The sequence below is a fragment of the Physeter macrocephalus genome, chromosome 18, assembly GCF_002837175.3.
Source record: "Physeter macrocephalus isolate SW-GA chromosome 18, ASM283717v5, whole genome shotgun sequence".
NCBI classification, from domain to species: domain Eukaryota; kingdom Metazoa; phylum Chordata; class Mammalia; order Artiodactyla; family Physeteridae; genus Physeter; species Physeter macrocephalus.
In genome coordinates, this window is record NC_041231.1 from 105,007,580 (window position 1) to 105,026,395 (window position 18,816).

The 18,816-nt window shown below is 43.0% G+C and overlaps 1 protein-coding gene across 6 annotated transcripts in view; it reads right to left on the reverse strand.

Moving 5' to 3' along the window:
• The window catches only part of FARS2 (phenylalanyl-tRNA synthetase 2, mitochondrial), a 419,843-nt gene that overhangs the window by 336,580 nt on the left and 64,447 nt on the right, over positions 1 to 18,816 (reverse strand). For all 6 annotated transcript variants that reach the window (XM_055079821.1, XM_028479858.2, XM_055079823.1 and 3 more), the window contains one exon: positions 7,623 to 8,266. In XM_055079821.1, the coding sequence (XP_054935796.1) occupies positions 7,623 to 8,266 (644 nt within the window). The remainder of the gene's footprint in view (positions 1 to 7,622; positions 8,267 to 18,816) is intronic.

Consider the following 18,816-nt stretch of genomic DNA (forward strand, 5'->3'; position numbering starts at 1 on the left):
TGTCATTTTAAATAGTAATAAAAGCATATACACGGTTGCTTACCACCCATATCCATTTTCAGAAAAGAGAACAGTACCCAAAACTTTACGGCCCCTTTCATGCCCCTACCTGATTACAATCCCCTGCCCCTCCTTGTAACAGAGGTAACAACCAAACTTAATGTTTAAATTATTCCCTTGCTTTCCAAAACTTGTCCACATATGCACGAACCCCAAAATAATACATTGGTTAGTTCTGCCCATGTCTTAAACTTTACATAAATGCCATCATACAATGTAAGCTTTTAAAACTTTCTTTGCCTAATGCTACTTTCTATATTCATTCATGTTAATGTATTTGGTTGTGATTTATTCATTTTCACAGATATATGAATACCATACCATATTGATAGTGCTATGAACATTCTCATCTATCTGCTGATAGAAGCACTCAAGACGCATCTGCACTATACACTTGAGAGTGGGGTTCCAGGTGTGGGTTTTATACTCCCTCAGAGCATTCTCACGGCTCCACAGATCGGCCAACTCTTGGTATTTCAGATTTTTCCCTACTGGATTCTTTTTATCATACTGAGACCTTTATATTTCATCAACACTACTCCTCTGTTAGTTATATGCATAGCAGATTTCTCCACACAGCCTGATGCTTGCCTTTTAACTTCGTTTAAGAATTCTTTTATTAGGTGTAAGTTTTACCTTAACGCAGTCAACTTTAAAAATTTTCTTCCATTAAGGATTTTTCTTGTTTAGGAATTCTCGATTTAAAAGACTATGTTCTACCGCCAAGGTGATAACAATAATCTCTTATATTTTCTTCTCAAGTTTTGAAGACTTCCTTTTCACAAATGGATTGTGAAACCATCCGGAGTTGAATTTTGCATTTGGTGTGAGGTAGAGACCAAGTCTTCTTTCCTCTATAGACAACTGTCTCAGAGCAATTCATGTGGAATCCATCATCTCCCCACTTATTTAACAGCACTTCCATTTTATAATGAAAACGAATTCCCAAATATGAGGAGAGCTGTTTCAAAGTTCTCTATTTGACTAAACTTGTGCCAGTGTAAAACCACCTTAATAACTGGAGCCTTATGAGTCTTGATGCTTGGTAAGGCATGTACCCTTACACTGGTGCTCTTAAATTTTTTTCTGGCTATTTGTAAACTTGCTCTTCCTATAAATTTGAAAATCAGTCCTTCAACTTCTCCAAAACACGCAGTAGACATTTTTATTAGGTTTACTATGAATTTATAGATTGATTTTGGGAAAGCTGTCATCTTCATGAATCTAGGAACATGGTATATCGTTCCTTGGTCTCTTCTTCCTTTCCTTTGTCTCTTCTTCCTTTACGTCTTTTAATAATATCTGATAATTTTATCTACAAGTATCTTGAACATCTTCTGCAACAATGATACCTAGATACTTCGAAGTTTTAGTTGATGTTATGAATAAAATCTTTATTCCATTTTATTTTCTAACTGGCTATTACCTGTAGATAAGAAATATATTTTTGTGTATTGTCTTTGTACCCAACAGCACTGCTGAACTCTCTTATTAGCACTAATAATTGAACTAGATATTCTATTCAATTTCCTAGGTAGCCCATCATGTCATCTATAAATGAAGCAGCTTTATCTCATGTTTCCCAATGCTTAGACCTTCATTTCTCCTTCTGGTTTACTGCGTAAACTAGAACCTCCCACACAGTGATGGCAAGTAACCCTGAATTGTTGCTAATTTGATGGGACTGTTTATAATGATTCACCACTAATTATGATGTATGCTGTGAGTGCTTGACAAATATCATTCATAATGTTAAGGAAGTTCCCTTCTGTTCCTAGCTTGCTAAAAGTTTTTATCATAAGATATTAATGTCATCAAATGCTTTTTTAATGTCCTAAAACATTAAATGCCACCAAATTATTCTCCCACATCTACTGAGGTGATCACATGCTTTTTCTCCTTGTATCAGTTAATATTGTAGAATGTAATACGTGCATAGTAATAATGTGGTAGGACACAATACTCCAACAAATTAAATTTGCAAACATTTCATTTAATAATTCTGTACCTGGTCATTAAAAATGAGAATAATCTGTGTTCATAAAGATGAAACCTCTAATATTACCTTTTTTATCTAATTTGTTATTAACAAGTCTAATGTGACATGAGCTTGATAGGTCCCTCTTTTTCTATTTTTTGAGAAAGACTACAAGTCTTTCAGATTTTATGAAACCTCCCAGTAAAATCATCTCAGAATGATGGAAGAGAGGCTATTAATTCTAGATTTAATCGGTTTCAGTTTTCTACTGAACGTAATCTGTGCTCACACTCTAGTGTTTAATATCTCCTGCCTCCCGTTATGTTTTTAATCTTAATTGTTGTCTTCCCCGTGAAACCAGGGACCGTCTCGTGACTGTGTGATACCTTCTTACAGCCCCGGATCCCAGTTCATGTTCAGCAGATTTTTTTTTTTTATTGACAGACTGAGTGATCCCAATGTCTTCCTTCAGTCTTTTTCTTCGAACTTTTATTAGGAAAATTTCAAACACATGCAAAAATAGAAAGGCTAATGTTGGATTCATCATGTATCCGACACCCGGCTTCAATAATTGACAATCCATGACCAACCCTCTTACATTCCTCCCCAGACACCTCCCCCCCATTATTCTGAAGAAAACCCAGACACCATCTTGCTCACACATATCTCCATATGTATCTCTGAAAGAGAATGACTGTATAAAAATATACTACCATTGTCATACCTTAGAAAAGTAAAAATAAAGAACTCCTTAAATTCAAATCTTCAGTTAGTGTTCAAATTTCCAATGGTCTCAAATCTTTTTTTCTTGAAAGACGTTTTCTCTTGATAGGGTCTACACATTGTGATTGACTGAGATCTGTCCTTTTTTTTTTTTTTTTTCCTTTTGCGGTACGCGGGCCTCCCTCTGTTGTGGCCTCTCCCGGTGCGGAGCACAGGCTCCGGACGCGCAGGCCCAGCGGCCATGGCTTCACGGGCCCAGCCGCTCCGCGGCACGTGGGATCCTCCCAGGCCGGGGCGCGATCCCGGTTCCCCTGCATCGGCAGGCGGACGCACAACCACTGCGCCACCAGGGAAGCCCCTGAGATCTGTCCTTTTAACCTAGAGGCACCATCTACTGTTTTTCCCTTTTGTTTTCCTTGCTTTTATTTGAAGAAACTGAATCATTTATCCTGTAGAGCAGTGCTTCTCAAACTGTCTATGGTAAAGAGACAGTTTTAGATTTCTAATCGGTCTCGAAATGATATGCGGTGCCACTGCACAAAACCACCACCCAGACTGAGCTCACGCAGCTCACCAAGAGCACCTGGGAACACCTGGGCCAGTCTGCACGCAGATCCACAGAAGTCCTCTGACCACAGGCTTGACTATGACAGTCTAAACATTTCTAATCACTTACTTCTGATTCTTGTACTTATTTCATTATGCAGATCTCATCTTGAGGAACATTGCTGTAGAATTTTGCCAGGCTGGATTTTGCTGATCACATCTACATGGTATAGTTTAACGTGTTCCTCTGTATCTCCTATAAATTTGGTTGTTGGATCTAGCGATTTGAACTGATTTAGGCCCAAAGTTTTGGGCAGGACTTCATAGGTGGCATTGTATTCTTCCATCAGGAGACACGTAATTCTGGCTGCCCCTCTTTCTGTGATGGTAGTGGCCACTGGTGAACAGTGTTACCACCAGGACTTAATGTCAAACCTCTCTAGTCAATCTGGTTCCCACGGTTTGTTCTCTGGGGGACTCCTAACGAAGTTCTCCTCTTCTCAGACCCCGGCTTCCCCCACTGCCTCAGTTTCTGACACAGTGCAGATGTGCCAGCCAGCAGTGAAGCGCTTAGCGAGACCCGGTCGGCCAGGGTGTAGGGGAGTTGTCTGTGGTTTGGGGTTCTGCTATTCCAGGTGCCGTGCCTGTTTTGTAAGTCTTGAGACTACTAAAAACTATACAATCCACTTCCCACTTTTGAGAGCAATGTTGTTTGCTTTTAGCAGGGTCTTAATTTTTTTTTAATAATATATTTAAAACGAAATGTATGGCCCATACTGTTCTTAGCTGCATCCCGTCCATTTTGCTTTATTAATGTTAACTGTGATGGTACAACTTAAGTGGGTCGACCAAGCTCCTACATAATAAAGTGACTATTTCCCCCACACCCGAGCAGTTTAAAGTGAGTATTTTCATTGTTGGTGAGTGATAAGTAACTTTCGATACATCCTAATATTTCTCTTTAACCCATGAATCTATAGTTGTGAATTTTTAGATGGCTGAGGATATGGAAACTTTTATTATCCTTTTCTTACTGCTTTCTACATCAACTACATTGTAGTCAGGCATGGTTCTATTAATGTTACTGATTAATGTTACTGATTCTTTGACATTTGTTTACGACTTCAACTGTCAACTAGTACATGGGCAACTTTTTTTTTTTTAATAAATTTATTTATTTATTTATCTTTGGCCGCGTTGGGTCTTCATTGCCGCGCGCGGGCTTTCTCTAGTTGCGGCAAGCGGGGGCTACTCTTTTGTCGCGGTGCGTGGGCTTCTCATTGCGGTGGCTCCTCTTGTTGTGGAGCACGGGCTCAGTTGCTCCTCGGCATGTGGGATCTTCCCGGACCAGGGCTCAAACCCGTGTCTCCTGCATTGGCATGCAGATTATTAACCACTGCACCACTACGGAAGCCCCTTATTTTTTTAAGTTATTCCATGTGACTATATACCTCCAGCTCTTGGGTACAGGATTTATGTATCTGTCTGTCTGTACAAACACAAAGAAATACACACATACACACACACAAACACAGTTACAGAATTTTAAAAATAAACATAAATCAAGCCTGTAATCATATTTTTCAGATTTCCTATATCTTTACTCATTTTGTCTGCTTAATCCATTGGTTTTTGATTGAGATCATTTAAAATCTTCTACTATGATTATGAATTTGTCAAACTTAACTTTTATTTCTTCAGTTTTGGTTTCTATATTACGGCTATGATGTTGGGCACATTAAAATTCCTAAGTCATAAAGCATCCTGGTCGATGTATTATCCCTCTTTATTCATAGTTAATATTTTTCCATATATTCTATTCTATCTAATATTAATAATTGCTTAACCAGCTTTCCTTTAGTAAGCATTTGCTTGATATATATTTTTCCTGCCCTTCACTCTCAGCCTCTGGTGTGATTCTGTTTCAGGCTTCTCTAATTAAAAAATGTTCACTCTGATAATGTATGTCTTTAAATTGGTAAATTTAACACATTTATATTTGTGAATAATGATACATCTTAACTTTTTTCAAAACACAAAAGGGTTTTATTCACAATTAATAGTTAAATAAAATATACATTGTCATAGTTCATCCATTTCTGTGTTTATCCTTGTTCCTTTACCCCATACCTCTCTATGCACTTTCCTCCTTGCTGAAATATACCATGTAGTGATGAAAACAATGCTTACCGAGATTATGAAATAACAGGAAAACTTTAAAGGATGACAATATAGTTTTGTAAATTATATATGTAGCACGATTAAAACTAATGAAAAAAATCCTATTCATAGGGTAATAAACTGAAAGAAGGAAACGAATTTTTTTGAGATTTAAGATTAGGTCAGACTTAGTACCAACACTTTAGCTGAGGCCAGGAATCCACAAAACTCCACCCCTATCTCCCCCACACCGTTCCTGGAACTAAAGCCCTGCTTGGGTCCCAGGCAGCTCCTCTATGAAAAGCAACAGACCACAGTAGAACAGGTGAAGTTCAGGGTTGACTCTGCCACCAGCTGGCTGGGTAATACTGGGCAAGTTGCTAACCTACTGGGGCTTCAGATTCCTCGTGGTTGAAGTGGAAATAATCTGTCTCACAGGTTTTTATTATGAGGAGTAAGCAAATCACGGCACGTGGAATTACTTTATCAAACTACATTCTTAGACACATACGTGTACGTGTGTGTATGTGCAACCTTTCTAACTAGAAGCAGAAAATACATACAGTCACATCATCTGAAAATGAGCCATGCCTGCTCCCGCTAAACTGGACCAGACCCCGCACAAGTGTGAAATGAGATGATGTTAATTCCCTACCCGCTCCCTGTTTCCCACCTTCTAAGGGAGCCTGGATTTTTTTCCGCCGCTAAAACACCAGTGTGTGTCTCGCAGCCTCCTCTCCTCTGCCATTCCCACGGCTTGCAGGCTTAGCAACCAGGGAGCACTGGCCTTTCCCATTTTTGTAATGAGATAAACTGGGCTGTGCACCTGCCACTGCCGTGACCTGGACACCCTGTCATTGATGTCACACCTCCGCTGGCTCATTAGCTGTAGGTGACATTCCATCACTTGGTCATATTTCCCAGACTTTGACCTGTCTTTGTCCATTTCCCTTTTGTTTCCTAATAAATCTGTATCCTTGTTAATAGTTATTACTCCTAACATAGAAAATAGTCAGCTTTTCCTAGTAGCAAAAGCACTCATCTAAGCAGCTCTGGGATCAAGCGTGGATGGCCTTTTGTGTAAAGCTAATACCTATTTCTGAATTATCACGAATTCCCAGGAAGACAGCACATCCTGAAGCAAACGGTCCTCTCCTAAAACACGACTCATTTAACACAACAAATGATGGTTACTTATCAGCCTAAGGATCCTATACTGTTCCTGCTCATATCTGACAACCCACTTACCTGGTGTTTTGTGGGAAGGAGTTTTGTGACAACTATTCCTCCTGTTTCAGTGAACATTTCTGGAAGAAGTACTAAAGGAGTAATGCCTCATTAATTCCATTTGTTTCTCACATAAAAATGGAGACGGTTTTTAAGTATGTTAATGAAAGACAAGTGATATTGCACTTTTTTTAGAAAACAGATTCAAGCTTTAAGGAATATTCATAAATTGCCAAAGAAAAAAAACCAAAAGCTGCGCACAACATATTAGGATGTCAGCTAACAGATGCAAGGAGTCGGGTGCTTTTGAGAATGGCCAGAATATCAAATTTCCTGATCAAAAAGGCTCTATGCATCCAAACACATACTTCAAGAAGAGCAATAATGAAGACGTCTCAAAAAGAAAAAATGTAAAGCACCCACAAGTGTAAAGCAGGGGACGGTAAGGAAAGAGTGTGGGACAAGAAGACAGCTTACAGCCTCAGCCACTAAACCACCAGTCCCCGGGCTACCTAAGAAATTCATTCGTGCCTAACACCGGGAACATGTACTTAACCTCTGCCAACTGAGATCTGGGGTAACCAGACCACGGGTCTCAGGGCTGCATCTCGAGTCATCCGGGATTGGGGGTAAGTGTGAGCCACTGACTACCCACTCATAAGGAGAAACCCAGAGACAGGCACGTCGGGACTGGAAGGAAAAGGACAGACACGAGGAAACAAAGGCCTGCCAATTCCTGCGGCTACTGACACAACACATCGGCCAGAAAACACTGAGCTCCGCCTGCACAGAGGACGCCACCCAGGATGGATAACGCACGGGTGCCGAACACGGTCAAGGACCCCGTGGGGCTTGGCTGAGATAAACCGCAGTGGCCTCCACGAGACCACACAGGCCGTCCTCCAAGCCCGGGAGGGGCCGCACTCACCTGGTGCCGGGAGAAGAGCCGCACGGCCTCCAGCTGGTGGAACACAGGGTGGTGCTGGGCGTCGATCTGGTCGCGCCGGTACACGTCGCCCACCACCAAGAAGGCGTCCAGCCCCGCGCGCAGCAGGTCCCACTGGTGCGCAGACGTGTGCGCGCGCAGCATGTGGGTCGCGTTCAGGTAATAGCTGTCGCCCTTCTTCCGGCTGGGGTGGTCGGCCGGGACGAGCAGGCTGTCGAAGTTCTGCCAGGTGGTGACCACCGGGGAGAGGTCGTCATAGACCGAGAAGAGGGGCGTCCCCGAGCGGGCCACGTACCGCGAGTAGAAGTGCTGCTTCACCCTCTCCTTGATCAGCCACAGCGGGTGATGCGGCCGGTTGTGCAGGTTCCTGCCGACCCGGGACAGGACCTTGCGGGACAGGTTGCTGTAGCCATCCTGGGGGTAGGACTTGCCCAGCAGCTCCACCGTGCCGCCCAGGGCCCCGGGGGCTCCCCGGGCGGCGGGCTCCGGGGCAGTGGGCCTCGCGCCCGAGGCCTGATGCTCAGGGCCTCGACAGACCCCGCTGGCCTTCCTCGCCAGGTGGACGCGCACCTGGGCGGCTCTCCTGAGAGCCCAGCAAACCATCGCAGCAACTCCTTTCACGGCTTCTGGAAAGAGCACACACATAAGCACCAGTCACGTTTCACTCTGCAGAAAGTACGGGGGTGGGAGGGCCCTGTCTTCCACCAGCTCCCCACCGCCCTACGGATGTCTGCCTCCCCCTCCTCCACTCAGACAGAACAGCCAATTAAGGAAATCTGCCCAGAGAGGCTTATATCCTCTGCTCTACATCAAGAGAATCATGAATGTCATGTTTAGATCCCTAATCTCTAGGTGTCCTTCCCTTGACATTTAGATCCCTGAGCGTAAAGAAAACTTCCCTTATCAGGTCACATCATGTCCTGGACCCCTCACATTGAATAAAAGTATCAACATGATGACTTTCTTTCTTTTCAAATTTATTTTATTTTATTTAGTTTTTATTTTTTGTTTTTGGCTGCGTGTAGGCTTCTAGTTGCAGTGAGCGGGGGCTACTCTTCGTTGCAGTGGGCGGGCTTCTCACTGCAGTGGCTTCTCTTGTTGCGGAGCACGGGCTCTAGGTGCGCGGGCTTCAGTAGTTGTGACACACGGGTTCAGTAGTTGTGGCGCGCGGGCTCTAGAGCGCAGGCTCAGTAGTTGTGGCTTGCGGGCTTAGTTGCTCCGCGGCATGTGGGATCTTCCCGGACCAGGGCTCGAACCCGTGTGCCCTGCATTGGCAGGCAGATTCTTCACCACTGTGCCACCAGGGAAGTCCCATGACTTTCTTTTATTTTGACTACTTTGGGGGGTCTCATTCCTTAAAGGAAGCCCATGATTACATCCATGTCTCTGAAGGACGGAAGGAGAATGTTTGAAATGCCATCCTGCCCATTTCATCCTCATAACCACCAAGTTCTGCTCACTCTGACAAAATGTGACTTCTGGATTAGTTCACCATATTACAAGATGACATGAACAACACTTTTCTTTTGGATGTTTCCAATAAAATACACCAATTTAGGTAATGGTTATTTTTATGTGATTTTTAAAAAATAAAAGTGAGAAACTTAAGGAAATATTACACAGAGTGATAGACCATACCAGTGGACAGCTGAAATTATTTTTATAGATGCAAATCTTTTCTGCCCTCACATCTGGTCATGTCAGTTAAACTTAATACCATTGCAGGGTCCCATCAATTACATGTCTCTTTTGTAAAAAGCAGCTTTCTACTGGGCACCCACAGAAAACCAGGAGCAGGACCAAGCTCACTTGGGAAGAGACACAGAGCAGCCAGGACACGGCGTATTGAGCACATCTCCTTTTTAATGCCCAGAATTTAATAAGAAGAGGACCAGACTTCACAGCTGGAACTCACTCATAGGCTGTTCACATCAAAAATGAGGTGACAAAGATCCAGCTATAGCAGCCCAAACTCTAAGGTACCGGGAATGTTAAGACAACACGGAAGGATTCTGGATACTTCCCTGCTGGCCCACGAGCAAGTTTAAATTGACTCGGGGATCTCAGGCATGAAGATCTTTAGAGGTCAAATCCCTAGGTTCATAAAAAATTTACCATGAACTTAAATCTGCCAAATACATCTTCTAAAACTTGGCATTTTTACCCACTGGGCTACTATAAAGCATACAACTAGGTAGTGATTTGACTTCCGGGACTCTGTGATCATACCAAGAAAATACATAACGTCATGCTAATAAACTGCATTAGGAGGGAATGACATTGCTCCAAGCAACCATCCAAAGCACACCTGGTACGCACCCAGACAGCACAGCCCCCTCAGCTTATGGAACCGAGACCTCCCAGATCCGAGTTAAGTCACACGTGACACCTGGGGAGAGCCCCTTTGTCTGAGAAGGCCGCCGCGTTAGAAGCTTTCAAAGATACCCAGAAACTCTCTGGGTTTATTCATTCATGGCGCTATTTTGTCAGAGCTGTTGCGAAAGGTGTTTTTGGCTGCACTTCAGCGGAAATCCATCTCCCCCTTCACACTGCTCAGTGGCCTGTCACTGCAGTGGATATAAATTTTAAATATGCCCGTGCCGCCTCTTGCGTCTCAGCACTAAGTCACGCTGGTAGGTTGTCAGCGACCCAGCTCAGTGCCCTTGGCAAGACACAACAAGCATCTCTCCCTTCCAAAGCCGTGCGCTGTCACCAAGCTCAGGACTCTTCCGGGGAAGCCACTCCTGAAGCCGTGCTCGTGGGCTGCCAACCTCCCTTTCTTCTGTCTCTGCTCCGCACGTGCCCATGCCCGCCAGCACCCCCAGGCTCTGCTCCCACCCAGGTGCCCCATCCACACGTCCCTTCTTGGTTCTCCCGACCCCACCCCTAGCTTGCTAAGGAAAGTTTACTTTTCTTGTCCTTGTTTTCAGACTTTTTAATCTATCTGCTCAGCCCTCATCTGTCATTTCTCCCCACCCAAAACAATTTGTTGTTTTTTTATTATCATCTCTTACAGAGAGAGAATAGTGACTATGCTAGATTTCCCACTGCCATCTGAAAAGTAAATGCCTTTCTTCTTTCCTCAGTCAAGTCTCCCTGTGAGAAAGTCCATCTGAAAATACAGGAGACCCAGAAAGATAATGCCGACCATGGTCCTGCCTCTATGGAAAGTGGTTTTCCATTTCATCCTTCCAACAACTCTGTGAGGCAAGTATTACTCATTATTTTACAAAGAATCTAGGCCTCAAATCGATCTTGTAACTTGTAAAAGCTCATACATCTACCTGTGGACAAAGTTCAGAACTCTGAACAACTCAATTATTTCTCAGTCAAAACAGACTCAAGGGGCTTCCCTGGTGGCGCAGTGGTTGAGAGTCCGCCTGCCGATGCAGGGGACGCGGGTTCGTGCCCCGGTCCGGGAGGATCCCACGTGCCGCGGAGCCGGCTGGGCCCGTGAGCCGTGGCCGCTGAGCCCGCGCGTCCGGAGCCTGTGCTCCGCAACGGGAGAGGCCACAGCAGTGAGAGGCCCGCGTACCACACACACACAAAAAAAACAGACCCAAGACTGTTACATTCAAATTACTTCTCTGTAATTACCTATCTTAACTTCTACCTTATCTGAGCAACTTAGATTATACCTCAATGCATTTTAAATACATGCATGAATAAATCAAAGAAAACACATTCGCTTAGATGGTGGAAATGAAATACCATTCAACTCAGGACCTGCGGGCCAAACCTGCCCATGCCCTGTTTTTGAAAGTAACGTTTGGAAGAACCCAGTGATGCCTATTTGTTTACATATTGTCTGTGGAGGCTTTCCCACTACGAAGGCAGAGCTGAATAGTTGACTGTACCGCCCACAAGGCCTAAAATACTTATTATCTTGTTCTTTACAGAAAAAGTTTGCTGAGCCCTGTTTTAGCTTAACTCACTGAAAAATTCTTCCACATTACTAAGAATATCTTCTGGTCACAAATATATGTGGATTTCAGAGCCACTGAAAGTAACAAACGTACAAATGTGAATATTAACTGAGTTAACTTTGGCACAGAAGCGACAGTGAGACGGACCGTGAAAAGAGTCGGTACAACATCACGGGCAAAGGCCACACTGAGCAGAGACGCCCGTGGGCTGTGACCCTAGGCCGGCCGCTTGGGCGCTCTGTGTATTTCCCTTGGACACAGCATTTGACTTTTTTCGGCCCTCAAGTTTCTCACGTACAGGTACAGAAAATCATTGCTACCTCAGGGTAAAAGGGTGATATACCATCTCCTGCCATTAATGCACCTACCTCATTGTCCAGTAGGCAAGACACAAGATAAGTTGAACTAAAGGTTAAAAATGGCCCATAGACTTCTAGAGACCAGGTAACAGAGAAGACAATACCACTGAGACAGAGAACATGGGATGAACTTTGTTTGTTTGTCCAAATGATTTCCACATGTGTGTCTTTGGTTCGAGAGGGAAACAACTTTGGATGTGTTGAAGTTAAGTACGGGAGACAGAGCCATCTTACAATTTCTGGGACTCAGTCTGAGGTTTGGAAATAAGATAAGAGCTCAGTACTAGCAATGGAGACCTTGGGATTTGTGTGTAGAGAGGTAAGAGTTAATGCCGTAAGGATGTATAAGAACCCATGGGAAAGTGAGAGTAAACGCAGAAATGGGCAAAAGACAGAGCCCTTGGCAATTATCCTGTTTAAGGGAAGGGTATATAAAGAGTAAGAGAACCAAAGGGTTCTCACAGAAGCCTAGGACAGGAACTTTCTAGAAGGAAACCAAGGTCATTTCTGAACCAAGTGCCACTGTATATACAATTCTTAATATGCTGTATTATTGCCAATTGTCTGTCTTCCTGCTAGACTACGTGGTTCTTGAGAGTAGAAGACACACAACCCCTCTCTTTCCCAAATGTCCGCACGCTCAGAGGCTAGCACTACACCTGACACCAGGAAGAGGAGGAAGGGAGAAGGGAAAGAGGGAAAACAGAAAAGGATGGAAAGGAAATTGGTCAACAGGATCAAATGTAGCAAAGCTGTTAGGCAGGGGGCAAAGTAAACAACTATTTGACAAGATGACCATCAACAGGGCAGTTTCAATGGCTGGGTGAAGACAGAAGTCAGATCATTATGGGTTTACATGAATGGAACATATAAAAATGAAGGAGGTTACCAATGAGAAAATGGATTAAAAATATTTTAAAGCTTCTGAGACCGAAAGAAAGGAAGTTGAGGGAACTTTCAATAGATGACCCTGATCTCCCAGGGGAAGCTTTACACTTATAAAGAAAAATATTCCGTACAATCTCAACATTCACCAAGTAAATGTGATTTTGTCTGTTAGAATGAATGAATTTTGCAGCGGTTTAAACAGTCCTTCCTTCAACCTCCCTCAGGCTTGTGTGTAAAGGAGAAACTAAGTAGTGGTAATTTCTCTAAAGCACAATTAGCTTACTGGAAAGGGCCATGGTCCCCAAATGTGACCCACATGTGGTCACGGCCACGCAAAAGAGATCAGGTGCGTCCCATTAACCTGCAGAGACAGGGCTGAAACAGCATCTACCCAGAAAAATGAAGCTGGGCCCAGTCAACGCACAGCTTATATACTGTACTGGACTAAATAATGGCAGGGAAACAGCCAATTTCCATGAACTTTTGCTCATAAAGAGCGGGCAAAGAGTATGTTTTTGTTCCTGCCGAGTAGATGAATGCAAAGAAAATGTCTATAAAAAGGCCGTTCCCTGTGTTACTGGTGCAGCCTTTCTGGGCAGCCATTTAGCACTAGCAAGAGACTCAAGCCTGTTCATACCCTTGGGGCACGGTAACTACCTTCGAGGAATTATCACAAGAAATAATGTAAATTAACAAGAAATAATGTAAATTAAGACAGAAGTGAAACACAAACAAGTTTCATTACAGTGTGATTTATAATACAGAAAAATTACAAACAACATAAACTTTCCCCAGAGAGGGGGAAATTAAGTAAATTATAGTAGAACCATACAGTAAAACATTGTGCAGTCATAAAGTATAATGGTTGCAAAGAGTTTTAATGACATAACTACATACTTACAAGGTGATAAATAGAATATAAAAATGTATGATATGATCTTAACTATGTAAATATCTATCTATCTATCTATAAATACACACATACTATATTTAGAAACCGTGGAAGAACTATGCAAGATTCAATAGCTATAATCCCTGGTCCTTATTTTCTTTTTTCTATTTTTATAGTTCTAAATTTTCTAAATGGACATCTATTACATTTTTTATTAAACTTGTTTTTTTGAAATAGCTGAATTACTATAAGAAAAAGTTATTTTAAAATATGGCGAGTTGAGTTCTAGCCATTTTAATAGGTTGTATTAAACCCACTTATAATTGTATCAAGAAAAATGCCAATATATGGACATATATACACTACCAAATGTAAAATAGATAGCTAGTGGGAAGCAGCCGCATAGCACAGGGAGATCAGCTCGGTGCTCTGTGACCCCCTAGAGGGGTGGGATAGGGCGGGCGGGAGGGAGACGCAAGCGGGAGGAGATATGGGGATATATGTGTATGTATAGCTGATTCACTTTGTTATACAGCAGAAACTAACACACCGCTGTAAAGCAATTATACTCCAAAAAAGGTGTTAAAAAACAATAACAAAAAAACAAACAAACAAACAAAAGAATAATGCCAATATAAACGTAACGCTGCTGTAGTTTAATTAACTGCATTCAGCGACCAGGTAAGAGATTACTTTTAACAACACAGGTGTCCACTTCGGAAAGAAATGCACAACGTGAGAGCTGTGAGTTTCAGTTTTATCTGAGGACTTACTGAGGACTGTGGTCCAGGCGACATTCTCTCAAGTGACTCTGAGAAACTGCTTCTAGAGGGAGAAGCCAATATATACGCGATTTGGGTGAAGGGGTGCGTGCAATCCAGCATACATCTCGCTAGAAGGTTACCGCTAGTCACAAAGAATGTTATTTCAGTTAATGAACTTTAAGTGCTTTTCTAAGTATGGGAAGATGCAAGAATACAGTTCACAAAAAATTTCTCCTGAAATATTTCTAACTATCTAAGGGCCGACAGGCCCAAAATATTGCCTGTTTTCCCGGCACACAGAGTGCTTCATTCTGATCTTCACCCTGAATTCCTTCCAGGGTGTACTGTATTGTAATTTTTTTTGGCTGCGTGGCACGTGGAATTTTCCCTGAGCGGAGATGGAACCCGTGCCCCCTGCACCGGGAGCGTGGAGTCTTCGCCACTGGTCAGGTCAGCACCCGCAGTGGCTGATGACATGATACTTGTAGAACAGGGCGGTGGCAACAGTCTTTGTTCCCACAGGTGAAATGCTGGGCATATAAAAAGCTTCTCTGCCTTTTTCCAAACTCCTTTCCCTCGCTATAAATCAACTGTCAGAAGCACAGTGCCAATCAGTCAGTGCTTTTTTCCCCAAGACATTCAGATTTTCTAGGAAATTGATAATACTGGCTCTCATGCCAAACAGATGTTTCTCAATGATACCCGTTAATGAAATCTTTAATACACGTTAAAGCTAAAATGTTACGCTGTCTTTTAGTAAGCAAAAATCTTTCTTATTTCTCAGGAAACGAGTCACTAAAGCTTAGTTCAGTCCAAGCTAACACCTATGCTACATGCGCAGCTCATTGTACGGGGCTGCAAGAGGATCTCAGAACAGCACAACAGCATGGCTGTCACCGTGGTGATCGTCAGCCTCAACCTGGGCCTCTGATGAAGGCCTGGAACATCGTTCTCAAATGATGGCGCCCCCACCCCCACCCCCACCCGCACACGGCCTTTAGAAAGGCTTGTTTGTCTCCTGACACTTTAATATGGGTTTCTACCCTCATTAACATAAACTCAGGGGTAGTAGAAAAGGGCTTGTTCTGTGAATAACAACAGACACCCATTTTTCAGGAACTGAGACAAAACTGAACATTATAACAAAAGGATGCCCCTCTGTGTTACAGATTACAGTCAGAAGGGTTTTAGGAGCTACCTGCCAGGAACAATGGAAGAAGACCACATACATATTTCTTATTGGAAATCCCACTATCACACCTACATTCATGATGTCACCCCCATCGCTACTCTCCTCACACTTGTCTGAATTTAATACCATTCCAGCAATTCCCCCTTCCTTCAAGGAATGCACAAGAGGTGCAACATTACCAAATTCAGCTTTTATTCAACTTATTTACTACACTGGCTGATCAACTTCCAGCAGAAAAAGAGAAACGTGGATAATCTCTTCGTTAGTGACATGGAATCCTTCAGTGTCTTCTCTGTGGGTTCACAGTCAAACGTCACTGTGGTCCAAAGTCAGTGCCAAGCATTTCTTAGTGTTGATTTATCAGCCTCATTTCCAGCATTAGCAGCTGCCGAAATAGCATGTCAAGGCTGAGTTCTTTCAGGTCTTGGAACTTCAGGGATCCGTTAACCACAGCAAGCAGTTTTATTTTACTGTGTAATGACTGTATACCTGTTCTTCAGGGACATAAAATTCCTTGGTCACCAGGCTCCGTTACAGATGTCACGCTGTTGAGTAGGCAAATGTCAAAACTACTACTTCTCACAAGAAGTTGAAAAGTAAGGCTGTAAGCAACTTTAGGCAGGAAAGAGCTCTCTACGGGGAGGAGGCCCTTTTGTCCTGTCCCTAACCTTAACTCCGGCACCCCCATGCTCTGCTCATCTCAGGCCCTAGCACACCTTTCAAATCTTTTAACCACACAATACCTTGCCTAACCTGTTGGTTCTTTCCGTAGATCAGAGGACTAGAAATGAAGAATAATTAATTAACAGATGACCAGATCTCTCCCCTAGTTTCCGTTTCAGTAATCTCACGCACAAACTATGTGAACAAAAGAGCATCTAAAGAAAAATCACAAGTCAACAAGCCTGTACACAAGCCTACAGACAGTGGGGGATGGTTTTGACTGTGACCCGCCATCTCAATGATGAACTGAGATTACTTCCCTTTTTCCCTTTAAAAACCTTCACGGCCGAGCAGAATATCTATTCAGATACGGCTCTGGGTGAACACAACCACCTTTCCTGCCCCCTCTTGGCTTCCTTCCCAGGACACACACCATGTTTCACTTCTCAGGCACCTACGTGTTAAGGAGTGACCCTAGGATTTGGGGTCCTTCCATAAATAGCATTTTCTTTAATTCTGCTGTATCAATATGGGTACGTTAACAGGCTTTTTGGAATTTTAATTACATGACAAAACAGTAATTGGGTTCAATTAAAGTGTTTTCACCTCTCCTATCTCATAGGTGACATTAATCAGAAGAGAAATGTAATTTAATGTGGTGGCAAAATAAAATTTATCACGTTATGTTAGTAGAAACCAGCTCTGAATTCAGGAAAATCTATATCAAAATATTTATACATTTTAGAGAAACAGAGAAGATTAGGCTACATAATGTTTATAGAACCTAAACCAAAGGAGTTAAAGAGGCCAAGAGCACAGCTGAAACTTGGTCAAATAGGGCAAAGGTCTTACAAGCCCATGCCCGGTCCTGATGACCCGGCCAGAGTTCTGTCCTCGGGAGAGCGGGACCATAAGGAAAAGGGCCACGTGCAAATGAAGCCAGTCCTCAGAGACAAGGCCGCACATTATCTGGCTAGCTCCACCCTGGAGAATAACTAGGGGGTTATTCTGGGAGGGGTCTTGTGCAATGCACAATGAATAAGACCACCGAGAGTCCAGTCTGGATGTGCAGAAGAACAGAAGATATGGTTTCTACAAATTCTGGAACTAACTGGGCACCAGGAAAACTTACCTCCTGCTGGCTTGGTTGAGGCCTAGATAAATTACCTAGATGTTTAACATAGAAATAGTCACACTTTTCGTGCCAAATGAACCTAGTGGTAAGTATCTGTGGACATACACATCTCTCCCACTAGAAAATAACCAATATAGGGTCAAATGGACACTGCGTTTTGAAATCAGTACCTTGCAGTAACATGAAATGCCTAGGAGAATGTTTTAACACACAGTTATACCAAGAGCATCCCATACTCTTTCCTTGAGTTTTGTCCATTTGGACACAATTATCATTTTTCCCAGCATCTGGTGTGCCTAATTCCTAGCTATGATTGTGGGCACTGATACCAACAACTTTGCTTTTGTACTTTGGGTACTTTAACACTGAAGAGAATAAAGTATACATAAACTCTTTCCTCTAAAGATCTACCACGGAGGTGCGTTTTTCTGATTGATTCAGGAGCATGTAAGTAACAAAAGGGAAGCCCCCAAGGCAGAAAGCTGTAGCTCCAGAACGCAGGAGGGTCTACTGCTCAGAAATACCAGCAGCCTTTTACCATTCACAAAAGCTCTTAACTCGAGCGAAAGAATGAACGCAATTCTTCCCTCCAGTGACTATTTATCCACCATCGGTTTCGGCAACATATTTAAGGCATGGCTTAAAGCCACCAGCACGAAATTGGCACTGGACTTTGCGGCCAGGGGCACATGGCTTCCACGGGTTGGCAAGGCCCAGCTGCTGTATAAATGAGCACACCACTTGTCAAGACAGTGACGCAAGAACCTGGCAGCTCCACTCAGAGGGCAGGCCTGACAAGACAGGGCCAGGGCCAACCGATCAGAGGGCCCGAGAAAGCCCCTGCCACCGCAGCCTTCTTTGGTAATAGGCACCTTTTGTGTAGATAATGTCTTTGATTAAAATTAAGTCTAAGGGGGAAAAAAAGGAGTGAGGAAAGCAATTCTACAGACAATCATTATCCGAATACACAAGGCCATGTTCCCATTCAGAAGAGATGTCTTTTCATCACTATAATTCAGTGGAGAAATGACTAGCAGTACCATTCTCTGCTCATAAATGCCGTGTTTTCAAGAATGAGAGACTGCAAAGTGTTCTGTCGTGCTGGAAACTTCTTAATTATTCAAGAATGGAGGAGTACTCAAGAGAAAAATCTCTTATGATAGACACAGAAACAAATGGAAAAACACAACTTTTTAAAGGTTTTTAAAAACACAAATCACTGTACTCAGTTCCAAGAGAAATCAGTTTTGCTGTCGTAAGTCAAAAGGTTAAAATCTGTAATTAAGCAAATGCATGAGGGAATGACTGCAGACAAAAGACCCCACAAAATTAATTTGAACGCTGGTTAATAAGTATC